This window comes from Rhododendron vialii, chromosome 5a, assembly GCF_030253575.1.
Source record: "Rhododendron vialii isolate Sample 1 chromosome 5a, ASM3025357v1".
Classification (NCBI taxonomy): domain Eukaryota; kingdom Viridiplantae; phylum Streptophyta; class Magnoliopsida; order Ericales; family Ericaceae; genus Rhododendron; species Rhododendron vialii.
In genome coordinates, this window is record NC_080561.1 from 28,846,363 (window position 1) to 28,870,362 (window position 24,000).

Here is a 24,000-nt window from a genome sequence, read left to right on the forward strand (position 1 = left end):
AATTTGTAAAAAATAACTAAATGATCTCGTTTCCCTCACTCAAAAAACAAAAGCACAGGTTATTTAACAGTGTATTTTTATTGTACTTGATGATTTGACACAAGGCTTGAACCAAGTAAAAGAGTTCTCCGGCGTTGCTCCTTACAGGGCTTTTAGTTCTTGACTAGTTACATCGCGACGTGCAAGATACGTCCGTCATGCTTGTTGAAAAAACCAATTTGGGAAAGCACGTATTGTAAATCCAAGGATAAGGTTTACACGCAGATAACGTCATTAATGGTAAAAACCTGTTATTTACACGCAGATAACGTCATTAATGACAAAAACCAAATAGGGTTGAGCAGAAAAGGAACGCAGATAATTACATTTTACAGCACATATATTTCCAAGCCTCAGCTGCAACAGCCTCCATGGCACGTTTGTCATACCCGTTAAAGAGAGCAATTTTGAATATTTCTAAAATCGTTGCAGTAGTTGGGGATGGCTTGAATCTGCTCCTTCTCGGTGGTCAGGAGGTCTCAATTGGAGCAATTCCCTTTATTGCCTTGTCACTTGCTTTTCAACTTCCACAGTCTTCTGCTTGCAAGTTCAATATCTACAAAATACAAATATGTATAAAAGCAAATATATGTGCAAATCAATGTTAGTGTGTGGGGCTGTCCAAAGTTCCTTCAATGGCTAGAATACAAGAAAAACAATCCTGTGAACTTGTTACTCGAATCATGCGGAAAGTTGTCCAACTCCTTTGCTTAACATATTGAACAGAAAAGGTAACAAATTTTTGCAAGAATTCATATAGCCAATCATTAAACTGAAATGTTGTTGCTGTCTAATGTCTAATGCAAAAAATATATATCATGACACCCTAAAACTGTAGAGCATGATTTTTTTTGTCTTCTAGACATAATTTTTGACATCTAAACAACTATTCTGACATAGAAAGTAAAAATATATTAAGGTGGAACACAGAAACCTGTTAATTCATGAAGCAATTAATCGATCTTAGGTTGTTATACAACATATAGAAATTAACGCAATGTGATGAGCCCAAATTGTGCTAAAAATTCTAGGTCTAGCTGCTTACTGGAGTCTAACTTTTAATGGCAGTACCGATTAAAGCCTTTGTACCAAATTTTTCTGTTATTCCTTTCAATTCATCCACTCGGATAGTTGGGACAGCAATGATAAGGATATCTACAGTTTTTGTGTCCTTTATTAGGGCAGCTTCAGTGACATGGCATCATTAATTTCTACTCAGTTAAGTGAGGATGAAAATGAGAAGCATTCAATTACGGAATGAAAGCAAAGGAGAATGACACAACACTAAAAATGCCAACATGGAGCACTATAGTTTGTTTATATGGATCCAAACAGAATAAAAACTTAATAAGGAAACTAAAAACACAAGTAAACCAAACAGTGATAGTATTTAAATGAGCCAACATAATCACCCGACAAATATTCGTGATACCACCTCGAAAACACAAGTAAACCAACCAGTGATAGCGTTTAAAACTTTAAATGAGACAAGATAATCACCACTTTAAATGAGCCAAGATAATCACCTGCAAATATTCGTGATACCATCTCGAGTTCAGAAAGCACTGAAATTAATAAAATGGAAAAGACTCAAAGGTCTCTGGATTCACACTCGAAGCATGGAATGCATACCTTGAAATTCCAACTCCTACAGCTAAAAGGTATCTGTCTTTCTTCATATTTGTCCAATAAAGGCCTTCTTTAGTATTTCAAATAATGAAAGAGAAACTATTGTAATACATTTAAATCCTGCAAAGTGATTAGATAACTACCTGATGCATTATTTCCTGTGAACTATGCATTGTCAGAAGCCCATTGCATATCATCGTCATTGCAACAGCAGAGGAGCTCATGATTGATTTTCAGTTCCTCAAGGGAGCAAGCTAGATGTCTCCAGGGGAAAAAAAATTCAACATGCAAGATAACAGATAGATCTTCATCTTTGAAAAAAAAAAAAAAACCTAGGACCAGAAGCTAGCTAAGAGAATTTGAAGAAAAGAAAAAGAAGGCAAGCAATCTCATCCCAAAACACACTGTTAGTGTTAGAGCATTCTGAACATCTAATTGAATATACTCCATCAGCACAATTCATTGAAAAATATAGCAGCAAAATAGCACATGCTAAGGTAACCATCCCTATGTATAGGTAAACCACTAACCATATGGTCCATATGTTTGCACTTAGGCAGGGAGACAGAACTTTTGCCCTCAGATATGTGACTTCAATTGAAAGAGGGCGGTAAATATAGCCAAGACTCAAAGGCAACTTCATACTCAAATTGCTTATACGCGTTTTGTCGTTACTCAAGTCTTTTGTATTGTTTTTTGTAAGTATCTGTATTGTTTGTTGATTTTGTGAAAGTAGAGGGTAACAACTTACAGTAATGTGCCATAGCCTAATATCAGCAACCAATGCACATGGCCAAAAATTAAACATTGTCCAACCGAAAATACATACAATCCACCCAAATGACAACCCAAATCCAGCCTAAATCATGTAAAAAGAATTTAGAAAATTACCTTTAGAATATATGAACCCTCAATCTGGAGCCACAAAGTTGTAGATGAGCAACTATTGGCCCATTTATTCCCTGTTTTTTCTTTCAACCAAAATCCTAACCCTAGAATATACGTTCACGGAGCCTCTGATCGACAACCAACAAACCCTAAAAAAAAAATTTGCAACCACATTAACAACATGCAAACCACAGCGAAGAACATAAATCGGAGAAATCCACCGAAAACCCATAGTTTCTGCACTTTCAAGTTAAGTTCTAGCTATTTCCACCAAATCTAACTACATAATATCTTAACCCAAGTTATGATGGTTTAATTATAGATCCTAAAAAATCAAACCACTGAAACGAAGAATTGGAACACAATCTACTATCAAACTGGCAGGTAGGGTACGTAACATCTTACCAAGAGAAGCAAATCAAGATTTGACAATCCAAATTCGTTCCTTCAATTCTTCTTCTCCGCTTCTGACCCCCCTCACCAACCAAAGAACCATAGAACCAACTTTAACTCTTTGCAAAATCAACACCAACAATCACAATCCGAATACCCAGAGAAATTAGCACTAACAAACGCATGCAAAGCGGGCAAATCAGATATATAGAAACAAAATTCAAACAAAAACCTAGATCGACAACCAGAAAGGATTAACAACCACAGAAAATCTGTATACCTTATGCAATTTCTAGAAGTCGGGTTCTCACAAATCGAAACCCACTCTCACAAATTACTACTAAACCCAACAATTAGCCAATCGAAACCCACATTGAGTAAGAACTTACCTAACGAGCGACGTTTACGATTTTAGACGACGATATTTGTCGGAGCCGCAGTAACTGGACTTACCCTTTCCATCGACCACTGATGCCGTGAAATAATTTTGGTAAGAAGTTGGAGTGGATGGTGTGGTGTGCGAGAGTGTGACGCTATGGGGGAGTAAATGAGAAGAACAGAGGCCAGAACAATGACAATCTTGCCAAATCTGAGATCTGCTATTTCCATTCCCAAAATCTCTCGAACTCAACGTTCCTGACCTTCTCCGACACCAGCGTGATGGCGTTGATGATTTCATTCCTCAGAGAGAGAGAGAGATAGAGGGGAAGAAGAAGAAGAAGAAGAAATAATGGCGTGGAGGCAGGGTATGAATCGGTGGGAGGGGGTATAAATCGGTGAGGGAAAGAAGGGAAAAAGAGTAAAGTTGAAGGGGATTTCTCCCTCCTGGTCCTGGTAAAGCCACGTATCCAGACTTAGGAAATGTGAAATGACAAAATTACCCAATTGATTAACACTACATGTCTTGCAATTGAACGGCAAAATTGTCCAAATCAGTCAAAAATTGGCAAGCGATGGAATTGCCCAAACTGGTTCTTCTTTAATAGAGGTAGGAAATTGGTGGCCAAAGCGGTGGTTGCTGCTACGATTTACTCATGTTTGGGAAAATTATCTAGATCTATTGGGTTATCCCAGCAACCCTGAACTAGCCAAAGCAGGTCGTGCAAACGCACACACACAAACACACACATATGTATATATATATATATAGTCCGGTTCCCTTAAGGGATCCCGCACGGGCTTACCGTGCGGGACTCCCATTTCCCGATCGAATTGGGACGATCCGAGCCGCTCAAAGTGATCAGAACGTGATTTTAAGGGTACTTGCGAGAAATCAGCAAAAAAAATGATCGGGAAGGGCTTGATCCGAGCAGTTTTTTACTGAACGGTTTAGTAAAAACTGCTCGGATCAAGCCCTTCCCGATCATTTTTTTTGCTGTTTTCTCGCGGGTACCCTTAAAATCACGTTCTGAACACATTGAGCAGCTCGGATCGTCGCAATTCGATCGGAAAAAGGGAGGTCCGCACGGTAGACTGGTAAGGGATCCCTCACTGGATCCGTGGTGTATATATATATACAGAGTCCGTCTCCTGTAAGAACCACCTCATTTTAATAAAATGCAGACCTCCCTTTCCTGATTGAATTTCGATGATCCGAGCCGCTTAATGTATTCAAAACGTGATTTTAACGGTGCCGATAAAAACCAGCAAAAAAAATGACTAGGAAGGGCTTCATCCGAGTAGTTTTTGTTTGTTTTTTTATCGAACGGTTCAAACAAAAACTGCTCGAATGAAGCATTTTTCAGTCTTTTTTTTTTGCCGATTTCTCACGGGTACCCTTGAAATCACGTTCTGAACACATTGAGCTGCTCAGATCATCGAAATTCGATTGAAAAATGGGAGAAATGAGGAGGTCCGCATTTTAACTATAATGCGGACCTAAAATGAGACCGACTTGTGTGTGTGTGTGTGTGTATATCTTCTGAATTTGTGACAAGAGGAGAAATGGGACCTGGGGTGCTGTAGTGCACCCTCCGCACTACACGTGTAGTGCGGTCAATCCGGCCGTTCATCTCGGCAAGGGACGGCTCAGATTTTCATCCGAACAATGGACGGCTAGGATTTGTAGGAGTTCGGATTAAATCCAAACCATCCGCAACGAAATGGACAGTCGGATCAGCCATGTAGTACGGCGGGTGCACTACAGCCCCACCTATTCCCGAGAAATGAAGGACAAATTACTACATTTAATTCACATAGAACGACAACGAAATTAATAAGGAATTGGTTTTCTCCATCTTTCTTTTCCCCATCATTCAAACAATCACTCACTTGATCAAACAAACCCGAATTCAGGGTCAGCCCTAATTTTTTAGAATCCAAGACGAATTTAAAGAGTTTTTAAATATCCATCCTCTTTAATCATACCATGTAAGTATTCATTCGCCACATTTTGAACAGTTATGTTTCCATTCCTGTTTTTAAATAATTCTAGGATTGCCCTTTATTAAATACATTGACTATTATATATATATATATATATATATATATATATATTTATTTATTTATTTATATTTATAGGCAGGGATTTTGGGAACTAAAAAATAATTTAGAAGGTCCTCTAGCCTAATTTTAGGATAATCACCCCTAACAAATCCTTAGTATTTTGGCAACTATTTAAACCCCCGGTTGAAAATCCTATTATTTCGACAACCATTTAAACAACTCCCCTTTTGAATACCCATTTCTATTTTGCATTTTCATATATCAGAACCTCTCCTTGGCAACCTCCGCCCCTCATCTCGTCATCCATCACATCGGCAATCTTGGGTCTCCATCAACTGGCACTAAAATAGGCAGTGAGGAAGCAATATGGTTGAATTAGTTGGTGATCTTGGCATTCTCTATGGTTTACGTATTAACCACTTCCTCCACCGCTTTTCTTTTGTTATGAATTCCCGTGCAAACACTCATTCTTTGTTTTGCTCAGCCGGTGAGAATTCAAAAAGAATGAAACTAATAAAACAGATACTACACTCATGGACAAGAAGACAGTACAAACAGAAAATGGTGGAGAGGAAGATGATTATTGAATGGCTCGAGTTCGTATTTTTTGTTTTCTGATTGCGGTTGCTATTTCCGATCTAGTTTGGCTTTGTTCTTTGCTTCATCGAGTCATGCAAACACATATTTGATGCGTTTCATTTGATAATACTTCTATTTTGTCATGTAAATGCTCACTTGAGTTTATCAAGCAGATTTAATGGTATATTCTATGAAGCAAATTTTATGGTTTATTCTATCAAATTTCATGGTGTATTTTGTTTCATAGTGTATTTCGTCAATGTATATTTTTTCAAGCATATTTCATGATGTTTTGTGATCAATCGTAGTTGGAAGGTTTTTTTTAATATGTTCATAGTGAATTTGTAGAATTAACCATGAAAAACATGGTCAGTTTGAATATTGTCTAAGTTTCGAAATAATTTTTATGATAATTTTATAAAAATAATTCATGAAAAACATGGTTGATTCAACCATGTTTCAAAAGGTTTCATGATAATACATAGTAGATGGGGAAAATAAATATGGTTTTCGAATTTAATTTGGTAAAAAATAAATCGGTGGGATTTGGTTATTACAAATTTTTTATATTTTGAAATTCTCTTTAAATTGGAAAATGGTTGAATGCCACTAAATTAGGAAATAGTTGAATCCCACTAATTTAGGAAGCCAATACACACACATATATGAATATTTTTATTAAAAGGGTAAGATATGTAATTCACCGTCTAGAAGGATGAAAACATAACCGTTCAAAATGATTGGAATGAATACTTACGTGGGATAGGGTTTGGGGATGGATATTTAAGTCTCCCTTTCAAAAACTTCGAACTCTGTATTCATTTCACAATAAAAATAGGAAAAAGAAAGTCAAATTTAAAAAGTAAAATTATTACTAGGATTCAACTAGGTAAAATTCCAATATTCTGCATCAATACAAAAATTTGAAAAATCATCACCCTCACCTGTTTATCGATGAAGGCACTAAATATGCTTGTATTATAAATTCTTCACTTATTTGATGGGCTCATTTCTATTTTTTTATTCCCATATTTAATGAACACTACTACATAACTTTTTGAGCTCCAATTTTCAACAAATCTTTAGGGACCCAAGACGACATCCTTGCTCGTCTTTGCTTAGAGCCAGAACTGATCCCTCATGAGCTATATCCCCCACCCTGTCTCCACTGACTTAATCGCCAGCAGTAGCCTCAAAGCCAAAAAAAAACTCGGACTTTTCAGTGTCAAACTACAGCGTCGGACAAAACCATAAAGCAAAACGGGCATTATCCTGTGGAGAAAGTAATGAAATGTAGACTTGCTAGCTTATTGGGGCATTGCAAATTGGATTAGTTGCAAGAAAACAGGTGCAAAAAATTTGCAAAACAAGAAAATCGAAAAAGATATTGGGGAGGGGGAGTGTTCATCAGATATTTCACATATTTCAGCTTAATTACTTCTCTATCAAATCGTATAATACACTCAAGAAACCAAAAACTACTCCAGCAGCAATCAAAACCTTGCCCACAAGGAATGGTTGTCACTCCTAAATTGAAAATTGTGCCTTAAAAGGCTGTACAAAATAGCACCCAGCTGTATGGCTTCATATTTCCTCTGTACAAGTATTGCTTGTTCCTTTACAAAGCCTTAAGGTCATGATTGCCCTGGAAAATACAAGGAAATTGTGTCAGCAAGTGAATTCCTTATTTTACAAAAAGAAACAGTAACTAATGTTAGAATCTTACTGCAGTGTCAAATAGACTCGAGTCCGAGTGTCAGGCACAAGTACAAGTGTAAGTATCAAATGCATCTATCACATGTCAAGTCTAATGTCCTAAAAGTCGGCCTCGTAGGCAACGCCTAGATTCTAGGGTCTACGCACTGATTAGGTGTTTTGTACAATAGTCGGGGATTAATTGGCTAAGCGGGGATCAGTCGGTCAGAAGGCAACCAGGCGGGGATCAGTCAGCTAGGCGGTGATGAGTTGACGGGTCTATTTCGTAAGTTTCAAAAGTTCTAGGGTTAAATGTGTGATATTAAAAAATACAAGGAGTTAAGTGTTATTTTCACAAAAACCAAAAACATATAACGTGTATCGTTTATGTGTTAAGTACTTAATTTTATATTGTCTTGAACTTTGAACATCCAATTTTGTATTTGACTAGTTATTTGTTACTCCTATTAGTTGTTACTAGTTACTTTTTAGTAATTCTTCGGTGTAATTTTTCTTTCTTCCTAGTCTTGCGTCATCTCTAGGCCCCTTGCCCTAGGCGTGAGGCACCTCTCTTCCACCCAATTAGCGTTTAGCGAATTTTAGAACATACTTAAAATAAACATATTCAGTAAAGTATTTCTCTTATTTTCCAAGGTTAAATGATGTTTACAAGGTGCAAATGAACAGGTCGTGCATTTGCTGTAAAGTTGAATGATTAGGATATGCTTCCTGGATGATTTTCCAAAGAAAAACGTCGAAAACATTTCTTATACCCTTTGCAGTGTAAACTTTTTTTACAACATGTTTACAAATATAAGAAGATGAAATTGAAAGGCAGGTTACAACCAGAACTGCAGCATTAAGAAAAGGGTCTGATTAGATATGCTTCCTGGATGATTTTCCAAAGAAAAATGTCGAAAGCATTTCTTATACCCTTTGCAGTGTAAGCTTTTTTCACATCATGTTTACAAATATAAGAAGATGAAGTTGAAAGGCAGGTTACAACCAGAACTGCAGCATTAAGAAAAGGGTCTGATTAGATATGCTTCCTGGATGATTTTCCAAAGAAAAACGTCAAAAACATTTCTTGTACCCTTTGCCCTGTAAACTTTTTCACATCATGTTTACAAATATAAGAAGATGAAGTTGAAAGGCAGGTTACAACCAGAACTGCAGCATTAAGAAAAGGGTCTTTGAGTATTACCTTCAATAACCTTAATCTCCATGAGTTCTTTAATGGGCTGGCGACATATTGGACACTTGTTAGATTGAAGCCTCAATTCTTTGGCACACTCGCAGCACAAGCACTGTAGAAGGCAAAACACGCCTTGTTAGTCACACACACACAAACACACACACACAGCGTGTAACGATCCGCTCCATCTTTGTACAATATTGTTTGCTTTGAACGCCCAACGCCCATAGACTTCCCAGTAGATCAGAATGAGTATGCTTAACTGTGAAGTTCCTATGCGCTTTGGCCCGCCCTTACGGCTTTAAAAGGCCTTGTACAAGTAGGAGGGATCTTTTCTTATAAACCATGACTTACCCCCTTCCGTTCGGACGGAGCCTGCCATCCTGCAGTACTGCCGGCCACCGGAAAGCGGGGTGTCACAGAGAGAGAGAGAGAGAGAGAGAGAGAGAGAGAGAGAGAGAGAGAGAGAGAGAGAGGTGCAAGCCATTATAAACCAAAGTCTCGAGAGTACCTTTAAAATGTTTGCTGTAACAACTTTTAGGACATAATTAGACAAAAATGAATCACTTTGTTCGCTTACAAATTTTGAAAATAGTTTCTCTCTCTCTGCACCATTCTCAATAAATTTCTCTATGTATCTTTCTCCACTCATTACATCAAAAAAAAATCTCAAAACTCAAAACCAAACAAAGTGAACCTTTTAGGACATAATTAGACAAAACTTATTGCCTTACACCATTTTCTTGTACTCGGACCCTTGTACGAAATCATTTCCTTACAGAAAACCTCCAAGTGTAGGTGGATAACCATAAATCTTGTTTGGAAAATGCATAATGGCAGCTAAAAATAATCATCCACAGGACACATTACATGGTTCTCACAAAAACAAGTGGGCCACCACACGTGCAGCGGGTAGGATGTATGGAATTACTTCCATTACTTAATTTTCTGTGCTTTAGATAAGACTGTCTCCTGAGAATTGGTAGTTAGGAACTACATATAGGATCAACCCATGAGTTAAATAATTGGCTCAGAGATTTAGCATCTTTAATCAGCCACCATGCTGCAACTCCCAATTGTTTTTGACAACCTTGGGTTAGTTGAACAAGTCAAGACCCTCAACGGGTCACAACAGTGTCTCAGCTAAGCTAAGTTCATATAATCAATGCAACTGTGACAACTTACTAACCCCCAGTCTGTTCAACAAGTTGGTCTTTGTTTGGGCTGAAGTATATAGGTTTTGGGTTCGAGAATGTGTCTTAAGTGTCTGATTCATCAAACATTAAGTGTATGGACACATGGAAAATCCTGTTTATAAGATAAAATCGAGCATTCCATGCATAATATGAGAGTTTTGTGCAGAGTTATGTGGTAAGCTCAAATTGCTATACAAGTTTGACAGGTGAATGTCCAACACTGTGTCAGACACAATTCACAAGCCCTTGCCCAAGTACAATATTAGACACGAACACTTACACAAGAAGAGTCCGTCCAACACAGATCCAATCTTGACTATTAGGAAAAAACAAAACAAAACAAGACACCTTCCAGCTGTTAAGTTACCAGTAGTCCCAAAAGATTGAGCAGTTAAGAAATGGGCCCACCAATCTATATGAAGCTATCTAACACCTTCTTTCACGTGCAACCTCGTCTTGCACATGGATAGGGGTGGCAAGTTAAACCCAAACCCATTAATCAACCCAAACACACCCACTAAAAAATAGAACCAACCCAACCCATTTATTAGTTGGGAAAGAATGGGTCCAACCCATCTAACCCATTTACTAATTGGGCTTAATTGGGTCAACTTAAATGACCCAATAAGTCATGAATATAACCCAACAAAAAAATTAGAGGAGGAATCAAGCATTTTTCCATCTTTTTTCCTATCGTAGTTCCGCTTGAACTAGCTCTTGATTACTAAAGAGAGATGCTCGTATAGACTGAGTCCAGATAGGAGCGATTGGCTTTAGCAGATGAGCTTCTAACAAGGGATCGCAAACAAGCAACTAAGCTAATCTAATGGCATCCGTAAAAGACCCATCACCAGCAGCGAGATTCCCACGGGCAAGAATTCCCCAACACTTTCTACGCAAAATACCCACCGTCTCCCTTCTCTCTCTTCCTTTAATCGATCTTGACACAGTGGTGTTCTCCTCTCTCTCTCTTGCCAGACAACAATCACTCAAGTAAGATTGGAAGGGACTCCGATGAAGTCGTTTGCGAGGAAGAGAAGATCGGCAGAATTCTGTGCTTTTTAGTCCGAACAGTATCACGATTTCGCTAACCAATGCGAATTCTTTGGTACTTTTTTCCCGCTGGATACAATATTTGCCCGCTCTTGGATCTCTCCCTGTTTTTTTTTTTTTTTAAACTTAATGGATCAAAATCACAATCCATGAAGTTTTGCACACGTAGGGTTTACATTTGAAGATTCCTATTTGGACACTTTCTAATGTCCAGTGAAAATAAGAATGATTTTTTTCCGTGTGCTTTATAAAAAATATTATTGGTATATCTGAATTTTCCATGTTTATCTAAAATAAACAAAAAAAGATAAAAAAGTAAACGGTTTGTCAACAAGTAGTAGAAAGCAATGTTTTAAAAACCGGCCCAGCCCGGCCGGTTTGACTGGCTAAACCGTCGACTGGTCGATGCTCCGGTCCAGATTAACCCAAAAACCGGTAATATTAGAGAACCGGTCTAAAAAATGAAAACCGTTCATATTTACAGGTCGAACCATCGACCCGTGAAAACCGGTCACGGGTGAACGGAACCGGTCAAGGTAAAATTTGAACTGATTAGCGAGATAGTTAGAAATGACAGGCAAGAGAATTTGACCTGCCAATGGGACCCACGCACAGCAGTGAGCCAATGAGGCGTTTGACCTTGACATAGTACTTCGTCAGCTATTTATAGGCTTAGAGACTACCTCTTCATCAACTCACAGCCGAAGTGGGATTGAGGAGAAGTGCAAAATGCTGCATTCTTCTTGAATAATAATGCAATTCTTCCTACATATATACATATATATATATATATATATATATACGTTTATATTTATTTTTTTGTTATTTTTATAATATTAATTATTTTTAAATATAATTATGGTGTCACGGTCTGATTCCGGTTCAACCAGTGACCCATCCACTCGGTCCCTTTTCCAGTTTGCTCATCAGTCAGGTTTTCAAAACATTGGTTGAAAGAACCAGAAAATGGAAAAATGCAAGAAATATTTTGGTCATTTTAGTAGTAGAGGGATAGTACAGTAATTTTATAGGGGTATTTTAGCCATTTAGATTTACAGGGGCAATATGGTCATTTTAGTTTACATTGGTATTTTAGTCATTCTAAATTTTAGTATATAGTATGTAATTGACAAGGGTAATATGGTCATTTTTGTGTACATTGATATTTTAGTCATTCTAAGTTTTAGTATATAGTATGTAATTGGGTTAATGGGTAGGTCGGGTTTGATTTTAAATAAATGAGTCGGGTTGGGTATGGATAATTGAGCTCATAATTAATGGGTCTAAATGGGTTAATGACCCATTAAAGACCCAACTCACTTACAACTTACCCGATTTGGCCCAAATCCACCCATTTGACACCCCTACACGTGGAGATGCAAATTTTCATAGAAAGAACGAAACAAAATACGAAGGGGAGAAGCAAGACGGAGAGACTTGAACCTAAGACTTCTTGCAACCTGAGCTCTGATATCATGTTAAGTTACCAACTGTCCCAAAAGCTTAAGCTATTAGTAAATCGGCCCAACAATCTTATATCAAGCTATCTAACACCGACAGCACAAAGCAAATAGACACTCATGAAAGTTGACTGAACTCCTAGGCCTGGTTATTGACTAGTCTGGTTTTGAGAACCTTTCAAGAAGTAAATAACAGGAATAACTTCTTAAGCCTTGAATAATGTATAGAGGGAAGTTTGAGGGTTGAAATGGAGATTCTCACCATATGCCTGCACGGCAAAACTGCAGTATCCTTTGGCTGAGTCATGCAAATCACACATTCTGTTCCTGAATCATTTTCATTGCTGGTTGCTTCAGTCGAACTGCTTATACCATAAATCTCACGTAGCTCATATCGAACACCTTCAGCCCACAGAATCTGCTTTACTACTTTTACTAGAAAATGGCTCTCATCACTCTTCTCTAAGATAGCTTGTGTAATTTGTGCATGGGAAGCCGTAGTCATAGCTGCCTCATCGAGTGGCTCATCATTTGACAGAGACAGTGAGCTTGACTCTGCTGATATAACAAGTGGAAAAACATCTACTGGTGAAGGTTTTGCTAAGTCATTGATATTGACGAATCCCAGGTCAATACCAGTTCCTGAGGGCTGACAGAATTTCTGGCTCGATCCTTTCTGAAACGGAACCTTCACAGGTGTATGGATCTTAGGATATAACGCAGTGAAGGTACAGTTGGGCCCTTCCTTGCCGAAGTAAAAAATGGTAATACTGCAAAACAATTAAAAAATATTCAAAAAGAAAATAAAAGAAGTCAACGTCAATGTACGCCAAGCAATATCAAAACACCACACAAATCAGAAAATTTTGCTGCCTCAACAACTAGCAAATAAGATCAATCATGTAAAGGTTAACCAAAACAACTCAGGACAAAAAAATACCCGTAACGGTTATATTGGTTGTTGCCAATCTATGATGGACCATAACTGTCCGTGGTAGTTGCGACCATTAGCTAAGAAGATGGTTGCACTCTCTCTCTCTCCCCTACATGTTTGAAGTACTAAAATCTACTCTTCATTTCATATATTTTGACTTCCTGGTTCTACAAAGCCAATTATTTAGGCAATGCCCATATCTACTCAAGTAGTCAAATGCATGTCGTATGCAACATATCTGGGGTGAAAGAATTCAAAGAGTGTTTCAGCAAAAATCTTTGTATATTGGTTTAGTGGCCACTAAGACCTTGAATGCCATGAAGTGATGTTATGGGCTTGCTGCATGGGCCTCAGGGGACGATTGGGCCGACGGTACAACTCAAGTGCATTAGGCCCAGGCAAGCTCTAGTAAAATGGGCTACCCATGATGTAAGGTCCATTGTTTAGCCGGACTCGGACCACTACAAAGTGTTTTCAAAGACTATTTGTGCTGTGTTGCGTGTCCGTGTCAGTGCCACTTCGATTAGAACATAGTGGAAAACAAGTAATAGCTTGAAGTGAATAAAATGAGTATGGTACTTCCTCGAAATACAGGACAGGACATGATAACCACTAATATGCAGTTATCTCACTTTTTACATGAAACAAGCATTAATAAATGTCCCATGGAGGGGAACACCATGTTACAATTCCTTTTACATGACGCCTTCATAGTGCTTCGATCCCTTCCTTCCGACGAGTTATTTTCCTATCGTTCACCATGTCCACCGCAGGAGCCAATCTATCACATGGACAAAAAACCACCTAGAGTATTTTGTTTCCTCAAAAAGATCTGCATTAGCGTCATTTTAGCAGCATATCCTTTATCAAGTATATGCTCTTTCCTTGACTTCAATTGAAGAAAGGAATTATGTTGAATCATTTGCCCTTCAGATGATCAATTGTCAGCCATTGCAAAGGATATAATCCCGTACAATTGACAAACTGTTGCAGCACCGATATAGTTGATCACGAAGAAAGTGAATTTTAACAAATATTAAAGCTTCAAACACAACTCCGAACCAATTTCAAGGGAAAAAGAAATCGAAACACTTTGCTCGTCAACTATACCAGTGGAAATATAGTTAGATGCATACGCATGAAGCTTCAATGTATACAAACAAGTATCATATATACATCATATACAGTTTTAACCCAAAATATTTGAAGTAATACACATTTGCCCCCAAAAAATTAGAAATATTGCACCGTGCCAGCCTCCGGGAGGGTCGGTGCTTCATCACATCTTTAAAACAAACTGCCTCCAGGGTACACATGCATCGAAGGACTCCGAATGCAGTTGTGTTTGTAAACTTTTTGTTTCCCTTTTTTTTTGGGTTAAAAAAAAGGGCTACTAAAACAAGTCCAGTTTTTAAGGGCTTCCAAAACCAACTAAACATAAATTTTCAAGCAAAAAACCAACAAAACATATTCAGAATCCAAAATTCAGACCAATTTCTGACCAAAAGAACACAATCAATGAATCAATGGACCAATAAAAGGTTTAGATGAAGTAGGCCACAGGCCCACAATACCTTCCATCAACGATAGCGTCAAAAGTGAAAGACACCAAATGGCAACGTGGGTTCTCCTCGTCCGCTTCAACCCTTATGCTATCCTTATGAACATTCACGTAATTCCTAACCTTCTTAGCACTCTGATGATCCACGTACCGCGGGGGCGGCGGCGGTTGCGGCAGAGGATAAAAACCCTGATTGCCGTAATTCAGATAGTAATTGTACTGACCCGCCATGGGTGAGCGGTAATTGTGGGCGTTGAAGTTAGGGTTTTGAGGGTAGGGGAAAGGGGCGGGCATCATTAGGTTTGGGTTTTGAGGCGGCGCAGGGTAAGGGGCGTTGGCCGCGAAGGCGTAGCTTGGCGGCAGGGGCCGCGGCGTCGGTGGCTGTGGCGGCGGCGGCGGCCGATGGGATTGATGGTGACTGCGGGTGCGGGGTCTTCTTCTGGAACTCCATGAATGGCCCATTTTCTAGAGAGAGAAGGAGAAGAAACACGTTGTCGGTTAGGGTGTCTTGTGTTTGTCTTGAAACTCTCTTCTTTTTTTTCTTTTTTCTTTTTGATAATAAATTTTTTACACCGCCGGTGTAAATATTTGTTTCCTCCAAATCAATTGCATTGCGCCACGTCATCATATTTTATTAATTGGAACCACTATTTTGACACGTGTCGCAATGCAATTAATTTGGAGGAAAAAAATATTTACATCGGCAGTGTAAATAATTTATTCTCTTTCTTTTTTCCTTTTTCTTTTTACAAAAATAATACTCACACAACAATCCAAACACAACAATTTACGCAACCTCTCACATGCATGTGGGCTCCACACACACTACTATGTGTGGGCCCCACATATATGTGAAAGGTTGTATAAGTTGTTGCGTTTGAATTGTTATATGAATAGCATCTTTATTTTTATTACGAATTTTGTTAAATTCTTGATAAATTTTTAAATTATTTATTTATCATAAAGTACTCCAAATAAGGTAAGGATTAAGATTTTCGAAAATCGTTGGTGACAAAAAACCTGAAATAGAACAATTTGAATGTCTTTTGGGTACCTTTCCACCTTTGATCCGTTTTATTATTATTTTAATTCTTCCAATCTAAACGAATGATTAACTTTAAGTATTTTGACAAAATCTAAAAAAAAATTGTAACACCCCGTCTCACATCGGAAGTCTACATGGATGATCTTGGGCATATAACAAACCTTGTGGGCTACTACTAGTACCTTGTGCTTAAGCTTTTGGGACATGTGGTGTGGTTTGTGGATCAAAATCAGGGTACTGAGCAAGTGGTCTGCTTGGGGCGTTACAGGTGGTATCAGAGCCATCCATGTACACGACCGTGTGGGCCCTTGGAGTTTGGTTTGATTTGGTTGTTGGTTTGATTTATAATAGTGATTATAGTGCTCAAGCCCTTGCGAGGGCGCGAGGCTATAAAGTTGGGGAGATTATAACACTCCGTCCCACATCGGAAGTCTACATGGATGATCTTGGACATATAACAAACCTTGTGGGCTACTACTAGTACCTTGTGCTTAAGCTTTTGGGCCATGTGGTGTGTCTTGTGGATCAAAATCAAGGTACTGGGCAAGTGGTCTGCTTGGAGCGTTACAAAAATCATTACATGCAAAAAAATATATCAAAGGATGTTTAGTTTAGTAATCAAACCATTTTTTTCCAAAAAAGAAAAACCTGTCTTTTGCCTAGTAGTATTATTTATGATAACAAATTTTTGTTTTCTCGGTATTTTCATTCATCTTAATCAAAATACTATTCCAATAAAAATAAAAAGTTTATTTATGATAACTAAAACATAGTAAAACTCATCATTTTACTTTTAAAATTTCCCGTCAAATATTTTTTAAATTAATAATTCTTCCAAAAAGGTAAACTTATAAGTCACCCCAACACAATTTGTTGGGCAAATGACGGCCAAGGCCCAAGGACGTGTTTTGATAATTAATACCAACTAAGGACATGCTGACGTTCTTAGTTGATATTAATTATCAAAACACGTCCTTAATTGGTATTAATTATCAAAACACGTCATTGGTTGTCATTTTTCCCAATTTGTTTTGTATGGGAAAATAATGTATCAATAGTATTGTCTAGAAATCTGGAATAAGTCACAATTAGCTTTTGAGATTTTGGTTGGGTCAAAAAATGTTACATCATCAATTAGGCATTTCTTTACTTGCCCCGTTCGTAACATTTTAATTGTTCTTGAAAATTTTATAATCTTGGAAAGTGAAAGTTTACAGCACTAGTTTTCCTTTTGCTTAGCACCTAAGAAAACATATAATTGACTTTTTACAAGTTGATTAGCACCTTACTTCTTCATTTCCTTGTGGCTTCAAACTCCGGAATTGACCACCTTGTTTAGTTACCCTTATATTTGGAATCTTTTTGAAAATTTAGTTTTGTTCATTTTTGAAAATCTATTTTTGAGGCAGCATTCTCTTATTTTGAACCCACGGTTTCCCAAAAGAGTTTTGATTCCCTACATTGCAAACTTTTCTCTCTCTCTCTCTCTCTCTCTCTCTCTCTGTTGCACGACGCAGATGACCCCTCTGCTAGAATGTGATAGAAAACAGAGAAACAGAGACGGAAAATACTAATATTATTTCTGAATAAATTACAATGAGGTGAGTACACCTTTAAATAGAGTAAAGCTATGCCTAAGAAAGGAAGATTACAAGATTTGATTACGATATGATTACCCTATGATTATGTTATGATATGATTACGATATGATTACCCTATTATTATGTTATAATTTGATTACGATACATGTCCTAAAATAACATATTACAAGAAGATACAGAATATATATTCACACCCCCCCTCAAACTCAAGGTGCGAGAGCAGAGAGCATCGAGAGTTTGTCAAGGAGAAAACGGAAACGAGCAGCGGTATGGGTCTTCGTGAAGAAATCAGCCAACTGCAATGTGGAGGAGACGAAGGATAAAACAATGGTATCAGACCGAAGATGCTGACGTATGAAATGACAATAAATCTCAATGTGCTTCGTGCGCTCATGGAAGACCGAGTTGTGGGCAATCTGAATAGCACTCTTATTGTCGCAGTAAAGAGGCGTAGGAGTAGTAACAAAGACTCCCATATCGAAAATAAGCCAGCGAAGCCAAACGATTTCAGCGGTAGCATGGACCATGGCACGATATTTAGCTTCCGCGGTGGAGCGAGCAACAACAAATTGCTTTTTGCTTTTTTATGAGATAAGAGAATCGCCTAGAAAAACACAGAGGCCAAAGGTAGATTTGCGGTCATTGACATCACTTGCCCAGTTAGCATCAGCATAAACATGGAGGGTTAAGCTTGATGTAGAAGAAATCAGAAGGCACTGATGAAGGGTACCACGAAGATAACGGAGAATAGGTAAGAGGGCAGCCCAATGCGTAGTCCGAGGAGCAGAGACAAACTGATTAACAATGTGAACTGCATAAGAAATATCTGGCCAAATAACAGTAAGATAAACCAAGCAACCCACAAATTCGCGATATTCCGTAGGATCCTCAAGGGGGACACCATCAGAGGCAGAGAACTTGGCATGAAGTTCAAGGGGAGTATCAACAGTCTTCGTATCCGTGAGACGAGCACGGTGAAGAATATCAGTAACATATTTGGACTGTCCCAAAAGATACCCTTGAGGAGAGGAAGCAGCTTCAATACCAAGGAAATAACGTAGCGGGCCCAAGTCTTTCATTTCGAATTCATGGAAGAGATGACTTTTGACTTCAGCAATAGCAATAGAATCAGAACCAGTGATGATCATGTCATCAACATAAAGTAAGAGAAGTATCAGGCCATGAGAGGTGCGATGGAGAAATAGAGCAGAGTCATGCATGCTAGGCGTGAAGCCAATCTAAAGAACAACATCCTGGAAGCGTGAATACCAAGCGCGAGGGGACTGTTTCAAGCCATAGAGAGCATGACGCAAGCGACAAACTATATCGGAAGGATGAGAGAAGCCAGGAGGAGGCCGTATATAAATCTCTCCAGAGAGATTGCCATTGAGAAAAGCATTCTTTACATCCAACTGAGAAAGAGGATACTGGTGCACTGCGGCCACTGATATCTAGGTGCGAACAGTGGTCATTTTGGCAACGGGGGCAAAAGTTTCCTCATAATTAATCACATACTCCTGAGAAAACCCTTTAGTAACTAAGCGGACTTTCTACCGTTCTAAAGAACCATCAGAATGAGTCTTAACCTTGTAGACCTATTTGCAATCGATTAGATTCTTACCATCCAGAAGTGAAACCAACTCCCAAGTCTAATTGTGAGCAAGAGCAGTAAGTTCAACTTGCATGGCATCCACCCATTTGGGATCATTGCAAGCTTCTTTATAGGACCTAGGCTCAAAATAAGTGTGACTGTGGGAAAGGAATGATTGATAAGAAGATGAGAAACAGGTATTAGTAAAGCCATATTTTACCGGTGGTTGACGATTGTCGCGGACGGGATACCGACGGGCAGGCGAATCAGGATCCGCAGAGGCAGATTGGGGAGCAGTTGTAGAAGTTGGACGATGGGTGTAGACCTGGGTGATCGGAGCACGACGAGGTGATGCTAAGGGGGCTCCAGAAATATCAGATACCTGAAGAGTGGAGGTGTACTCTTCGGGAGGCACATCCATATCCATAGGAAAGGGGTCAATATGGATCAAGTCTTATTTGGCTACAGAAGCAGTGCAAAGTGGAAGAGTAAAATAGGGAAGACGCTCTAAGAAGCCAATGTGCCTTGAAACATATAGCTTTTTGGTCACAGGATCATAACACCAATACCATTTTTTATTAATGTCGTACCCCAAAAAAACACCTAAGACACAGCGGGTGCTGAGCTTAGTGCGGTCTTTCTTGGGGAGGAGAACAAAACAGGTAGAACCAAACACTCGAAGAAGAGAGTAATTAGGAACCTAACCATAAAGCCGCTCATAAGGAGAGCTACCAGAGAGAAGAGGGGTGGGCATCCGATTCACGAGATAGGCTGCAGTGAGAACAACTTCTCCCTAGTAACAGGACGGGACAGAGGAAGACAGGAGTATAGACCGAGCAGTATTGTAATACCCGCCTTTGATATTTCAGTATTTCAATTACTTTTAATTGAAACTATTTGTTTTGGGGGTTAAAAATTGTAACAATAGAATTTGCGAGGGTCTTATAGGTGATTTGCGATTAGAACATAAGTTAACAATAGGTCTCGCTTGCACGCGATAATCTTTATATAGGTTTACAAGCATTCTTCTCTCGTACGCGTATAGAGAGAGAGAGAGAGAGAGAGAGAGAGAGAGAGAGAGAGAGAGAGAGAGAGAGAGAGAGAGAGAGACGGTTGGGAAGAGGAGAAGAGAAAGAGGAAAAAAACCCTAGTCTGTTCTTCACGAAATTATTCAAGGCATCTAGAAAACTTATTAATTTCTGGTATTTTTACTATGGGTTCAATAGTGTGTCTATTGTACTGTGTTAAATTTTCAGAATTTTCTGAGAAATATGAAAAAAGATAAAAATCGTAAACCAAGCTGTGGTAGGATTCCTATGTTTGAGCAGACAGCTTACAGAGCTGCGTCTTTCATCAATTTTTTTTATGGTTAAACGATTCTCCTGATTATGGATCCTTTTGGGTTTGAAAGATTGATAAATTAGTGATGTTTTGGCATTGGAATTACTAAAAAGTATTAATTATTCGATTTTTTATGAATTTTCGAACACAAACTGTTCTGCTGGAAATTGTGTTGCTCTGCTCAGAATTTCTGAGTTCGGGGGTGATTTTGACTAGGTTCCTTTATTGTGAAACATGAGGGATGAACTTTGATGAGTGATAATGGTGTGTACCAAATTTGGAGTTTATTAGATACATATTCTAGGTTTGGCAGAATTTACAAGTTGGTGTGATCCTGCTGGATTTTGTATTTGTGGCTCCGACATGTCTTGAGAAAAACAGTCATATCTTTTAGTTCGGGTATCGAGTTTGTGCACCGATTTTTGATTTGGAAACTAGACTCGTATGCCTTTCGGAATATGTAGTGTTTGTGGCTTATTTTGTTATAGGTTAAATCAATTTTTGGTTTGAAGTTGGTGGACGTGCAAAATCTGTAATTTTGGACAATTGTGTGAGTAACTTCAGATGAGCATAACTTTGTCGTCCGGACTCTATGTTGGGCAAACTTTATATCAGAATTCATGTAACGGAAGTGTAATTTCTAACTGTGGTGGTCTCATAAACTAGTTCTAAACCTATTAAATATTATGATCATTCTAAGACAAATTGATCGTGGAATATGTTGTCTTTTTGAAGAATTGGGTAGTGTTTGGGTTTCACACTTATCGTGGGACACTTTTAGGTATTGACTTGGACATATTTGTATTCGTTAGACATTGTTTAGCTTCTTATTAGCTTTATAACCTTGTGCCAAGTATTCTTTGAATTAGTAACTAATATGAGTTAACTTGTGGCTAGGTAAAGAGACGGTTATTCGGGAGGTGCCGAAACCTTAATTTAGCATACTTCGGTCGACACAAAGGTGAGTGTGTTTGATATGGTTATGTTCAATAAGGTATTACATGGTGGTGGTTGTGTATCATGCTATTTGGGATTTAGCTAATGTTACGCATGTTCGTTGGATGTTGATTATACCGCTGAAGGTTTGTGTGTGAGGCACATCATGTCGTAAGCCATGCCGCCTAATTAACGGTAGTTGGGAGCATGGTGTGTGGGACACCATTCCTGGGGTATATGGGATTATGGCAGACGTGCCACCGCATATGTTGTGATTATATGTGTGTTGTCTTTTTGAGTACATAAGCTGAAATTGTGGGAACTACGTTCAAGTGAGATATTCCTTCGGGTGTTGTAGTATTTTATTGAATGTATTCTATATCTCACACACTTTGGTTTTCCTTTTTGGATTGCCAGGTCACAGGTAGTCGTAGAGTTGGTCCACTACCAGTCGGCATTTTGAGGACACTTGGATTAGTATCGAGTGTTGGTGTTTTTGGGTCGAGTTGGTTGTAATGGGTCAAATTCTAATTTTTGTTAAACTCATTTTGTGACTAAGGTTGTCAAGTACTTCATGATTTCAAGTTTTTAATTATGTGGGGAACTCTATTAATGTTTAATTACTTATGTTGGGATAAGAGGCAACAACTTATGTGCTATGTAAGTTCGTAAAATTGTTGACATCTTGTTTATGTTAAAGTTAAGTCTTCCGCTGAGGTTTTACTCTATTATGTGTATGGTTTATTATTTAGATTTTTGTTCCTTGGTGTGGAATGCCACGTGGTCGTATCGGTTCGGGCCCACTTCGGGTGTCCTGCCGGGACGGGGCGTGACAACTTAGTATCAGAGCTAGTACTTTTTAGACTCTGAGTTGGGGGTCGGTTGAGAGTTCGGTAGTGGACCATAGGGGTTTTGTGTTTCTTGTGTAGAGATAGCATTGACTAACGGGTGAGTTATATCTCTAAAATTGCGTTTGCTATTGGTTGTTAAAGTTATTGGAACAGATATTTGAGAAATGGCTTCGGAGCATACAGTTCATGCTGAGGACGTTGCGTCTAGTGACGATGAGGTTGAGCAATCTGAAGTTCTTTTACAACATCCGGTTGTGGGGGATGCTGATAAATTTCTTGCAGCTGTAGCCTTGCTTGCAGAACAACAAGCAGCTCTTATGCAATGGCAGACTACAGAGGCAATGACTCGTGGAACAGGCACTGGTTTACTTGAAAGGTTCAAAAAGCTATTCACTGTGGAGTTTGAGGGGGCAATTGACCCAGTGATGCTGAGGAATGGCTTAAATCTGTGGAGCAGGTGTTGAAGGCTATGGGAGTGACTAACGCACAAAAGGTGACATTAGCAACTTTTAGCTTGAAAGGTAGTGCTCGGGATTGGTGGGAGTCATTTGAGTGGCAGTGGACTGCCCCTCTGCCAGGAGTTATACCGGCGGTACCGCGAGTGGTGACGTGGGAGCGTTTTGTTAAAGGGTTCAATGATCACTATTTTTTGAAGAGTTGGAAGTTGGACCAGGAAGCGGCATTTATTTAATTGAGGCAGAACAGTATGACTGTTCCAGAGTATGAAGCTAGGTTTGCAAAATTGTCGAAATATGCTCCAGACTTGGTGAATACAGAAGAGAAAAGATGTCAGTGATTTCGAAAAGGGCTTTCATCGAAGATAGCTAGGAGGTTGACTTCCTATGAACAAGAGGAATATGCTCGGTTGGTGGAAATGGCTAGGAGGGTAGGGAAGGATATTCAGGACCATAATGATAGCCGGGAGTCATACAAGAAAAGTAAGACAGAAGGAGCAACATTTGGTAAGTCTGGAGGAGCTACTAGCAAAGGTGGGGGTCAAAAATCTCAGGTTACCAGAACTCAAGATTTCGGGAAATCACAAGGGAGTTCCACGGGGTGGTGGAAAGGGAAGTGAGGACAAGAGACTAACCGACAGACAGTGAGTGGTGCTACGACAATGTCTCGTCAATGTTTTGGTTGCGGGTCTACGGATCATTTGAAGAGGGATTGTCCAAGTGCACTTAAGAGCGTCAAGTGCTATACTTGTGGTGAGTTTGGGCACATGTCGATGCAATGTCCTTGGGCACCAATGTCGGCGGCATCTTCTATGGGTAGTGTGCAAGGTGGTAGAGGTGGAGGAGCCGGTAATTCTACAGCACCAGATAGAGTGTTTGCAATCACACGTCAAAGGGCACAGGCTTCGCAAGGGGTAGTGACAGGTACTTTGGTTGTTTCTAGCACTTATGCACGTGTGTTGTTAGACCCTGGGTCTACGCATTCTTTTGTATTTAATGCTTTCATTAAACATTTAGATAAGCCTGCTAAACTTTTAAATATTGCTTTAGCTATTTCTACACCAGTGGGTAAGGTAGTAGTTGTTAATGTGTGTTACGTGAGTTGTGGATTGG

At 38.9% G+C, this 24,000-nt stretch overlaps 2 protein-coding genes and 1 long non-coding RNA gene across 5 annotated transcripts; all 3 read right to left on the bottom strand.

Annotated features, from left to right (window-relative positions):
* Positions 1-307: 307 nt before the first annotated feature.
* Positions 308-3,648, bottom strand: LOC131327341 (uncharacterized). Of its 3 annotated transcripts, XR_009200271.1 has the most exons (5): positions 3,335-3,648; positions 2,962-3,066; positions 2,560-2,705; positions 1,812-1,930; positions 308-595 (listed from the first exon to the last, which is right to left on the bottom strand). It is a non-coding gene; the product is annotated as an uncharacterized LOC131327341 (long non-coding RNA). The 3 variants fall into 3 exon arrangements; XR_009200270.1 differs by having other exon boundaries at positions 1,812-1,922; positions 2,962-3,648; XR_009200269.1 differs by having other exon boundaries at positions 2,962-3,648.
* Positions 3,649-7,256: 3,608 nt separating this feature from the next.
* On the bottom strand, positions 7,257-15,596 carry LOC131327342 (probable E3 ubiquitin-protein ligase LUL4). The gene is made up of 4 exons (XM_058360448.1): positions 15,081-15,596; positions 12,835-13,342; positions 8,873-8,975; positions 7,257-7,618 (listed from the first exon to the last, which is right to left on the bottom strand). Exons 1-4 carry the CDS (start codon positions 15,527-15,529, stop codon positions 7,608-7,610), a joined length of 1,071 nt encoding a protein of 356 aa, XP_058216431.1. The 5' UTR covers positions 15,530-15,596; the 3' UTR covers positions 7,257-7,607.
* A 2,701-nt stretch (positions 15,597-18,297) lies between these two features.
* LOC131327779 (uncharacterized mitochondrial protein AtMg00810-like) lies at positions 18,298-18,933 on the bottom strand. Its single transcript, XM_058360911.1, has one exon. It carries the CDS (start codon positions 18,931-18,933, stop codon positions 18,298-18,300), a length of 636 nt encoding a protein of 211 aa, XP_058216894.1.
* Positions 18,934-24,000: the final 5,067 nt, after the last annotated feature.

Coding starts and splice junctions, on each gene's coding strand:
- LOC131327342 (XM_058360448.1), bottom strand. CDS start 15,529: ATGGGCCATTCATGGAGTTCCAGAAGAAGACCCCGCACCCGCAGTCAC. Junction 13,343..15,080: donor GACGCTATCGTTGATGGAAG/GTATTGTGGGCC, acceptor ATTGTTTTGCAG/TATTACCATTTTTTACTTCG. Junction 8,976..12,834: donor TTTTGCCGTGCAGGCATATG/GTGAGAATCTCC, acceptor TGCCTTCTACAG/TGCTTGTGCTGCGAGTGTGC.
- LOC131327779 (XM_058360911.1), bottom strand. CDS start 18,933: ATGCATGACTCTGCTCTATTTCTCCATCGCACCTCTCATGGCCTGATA.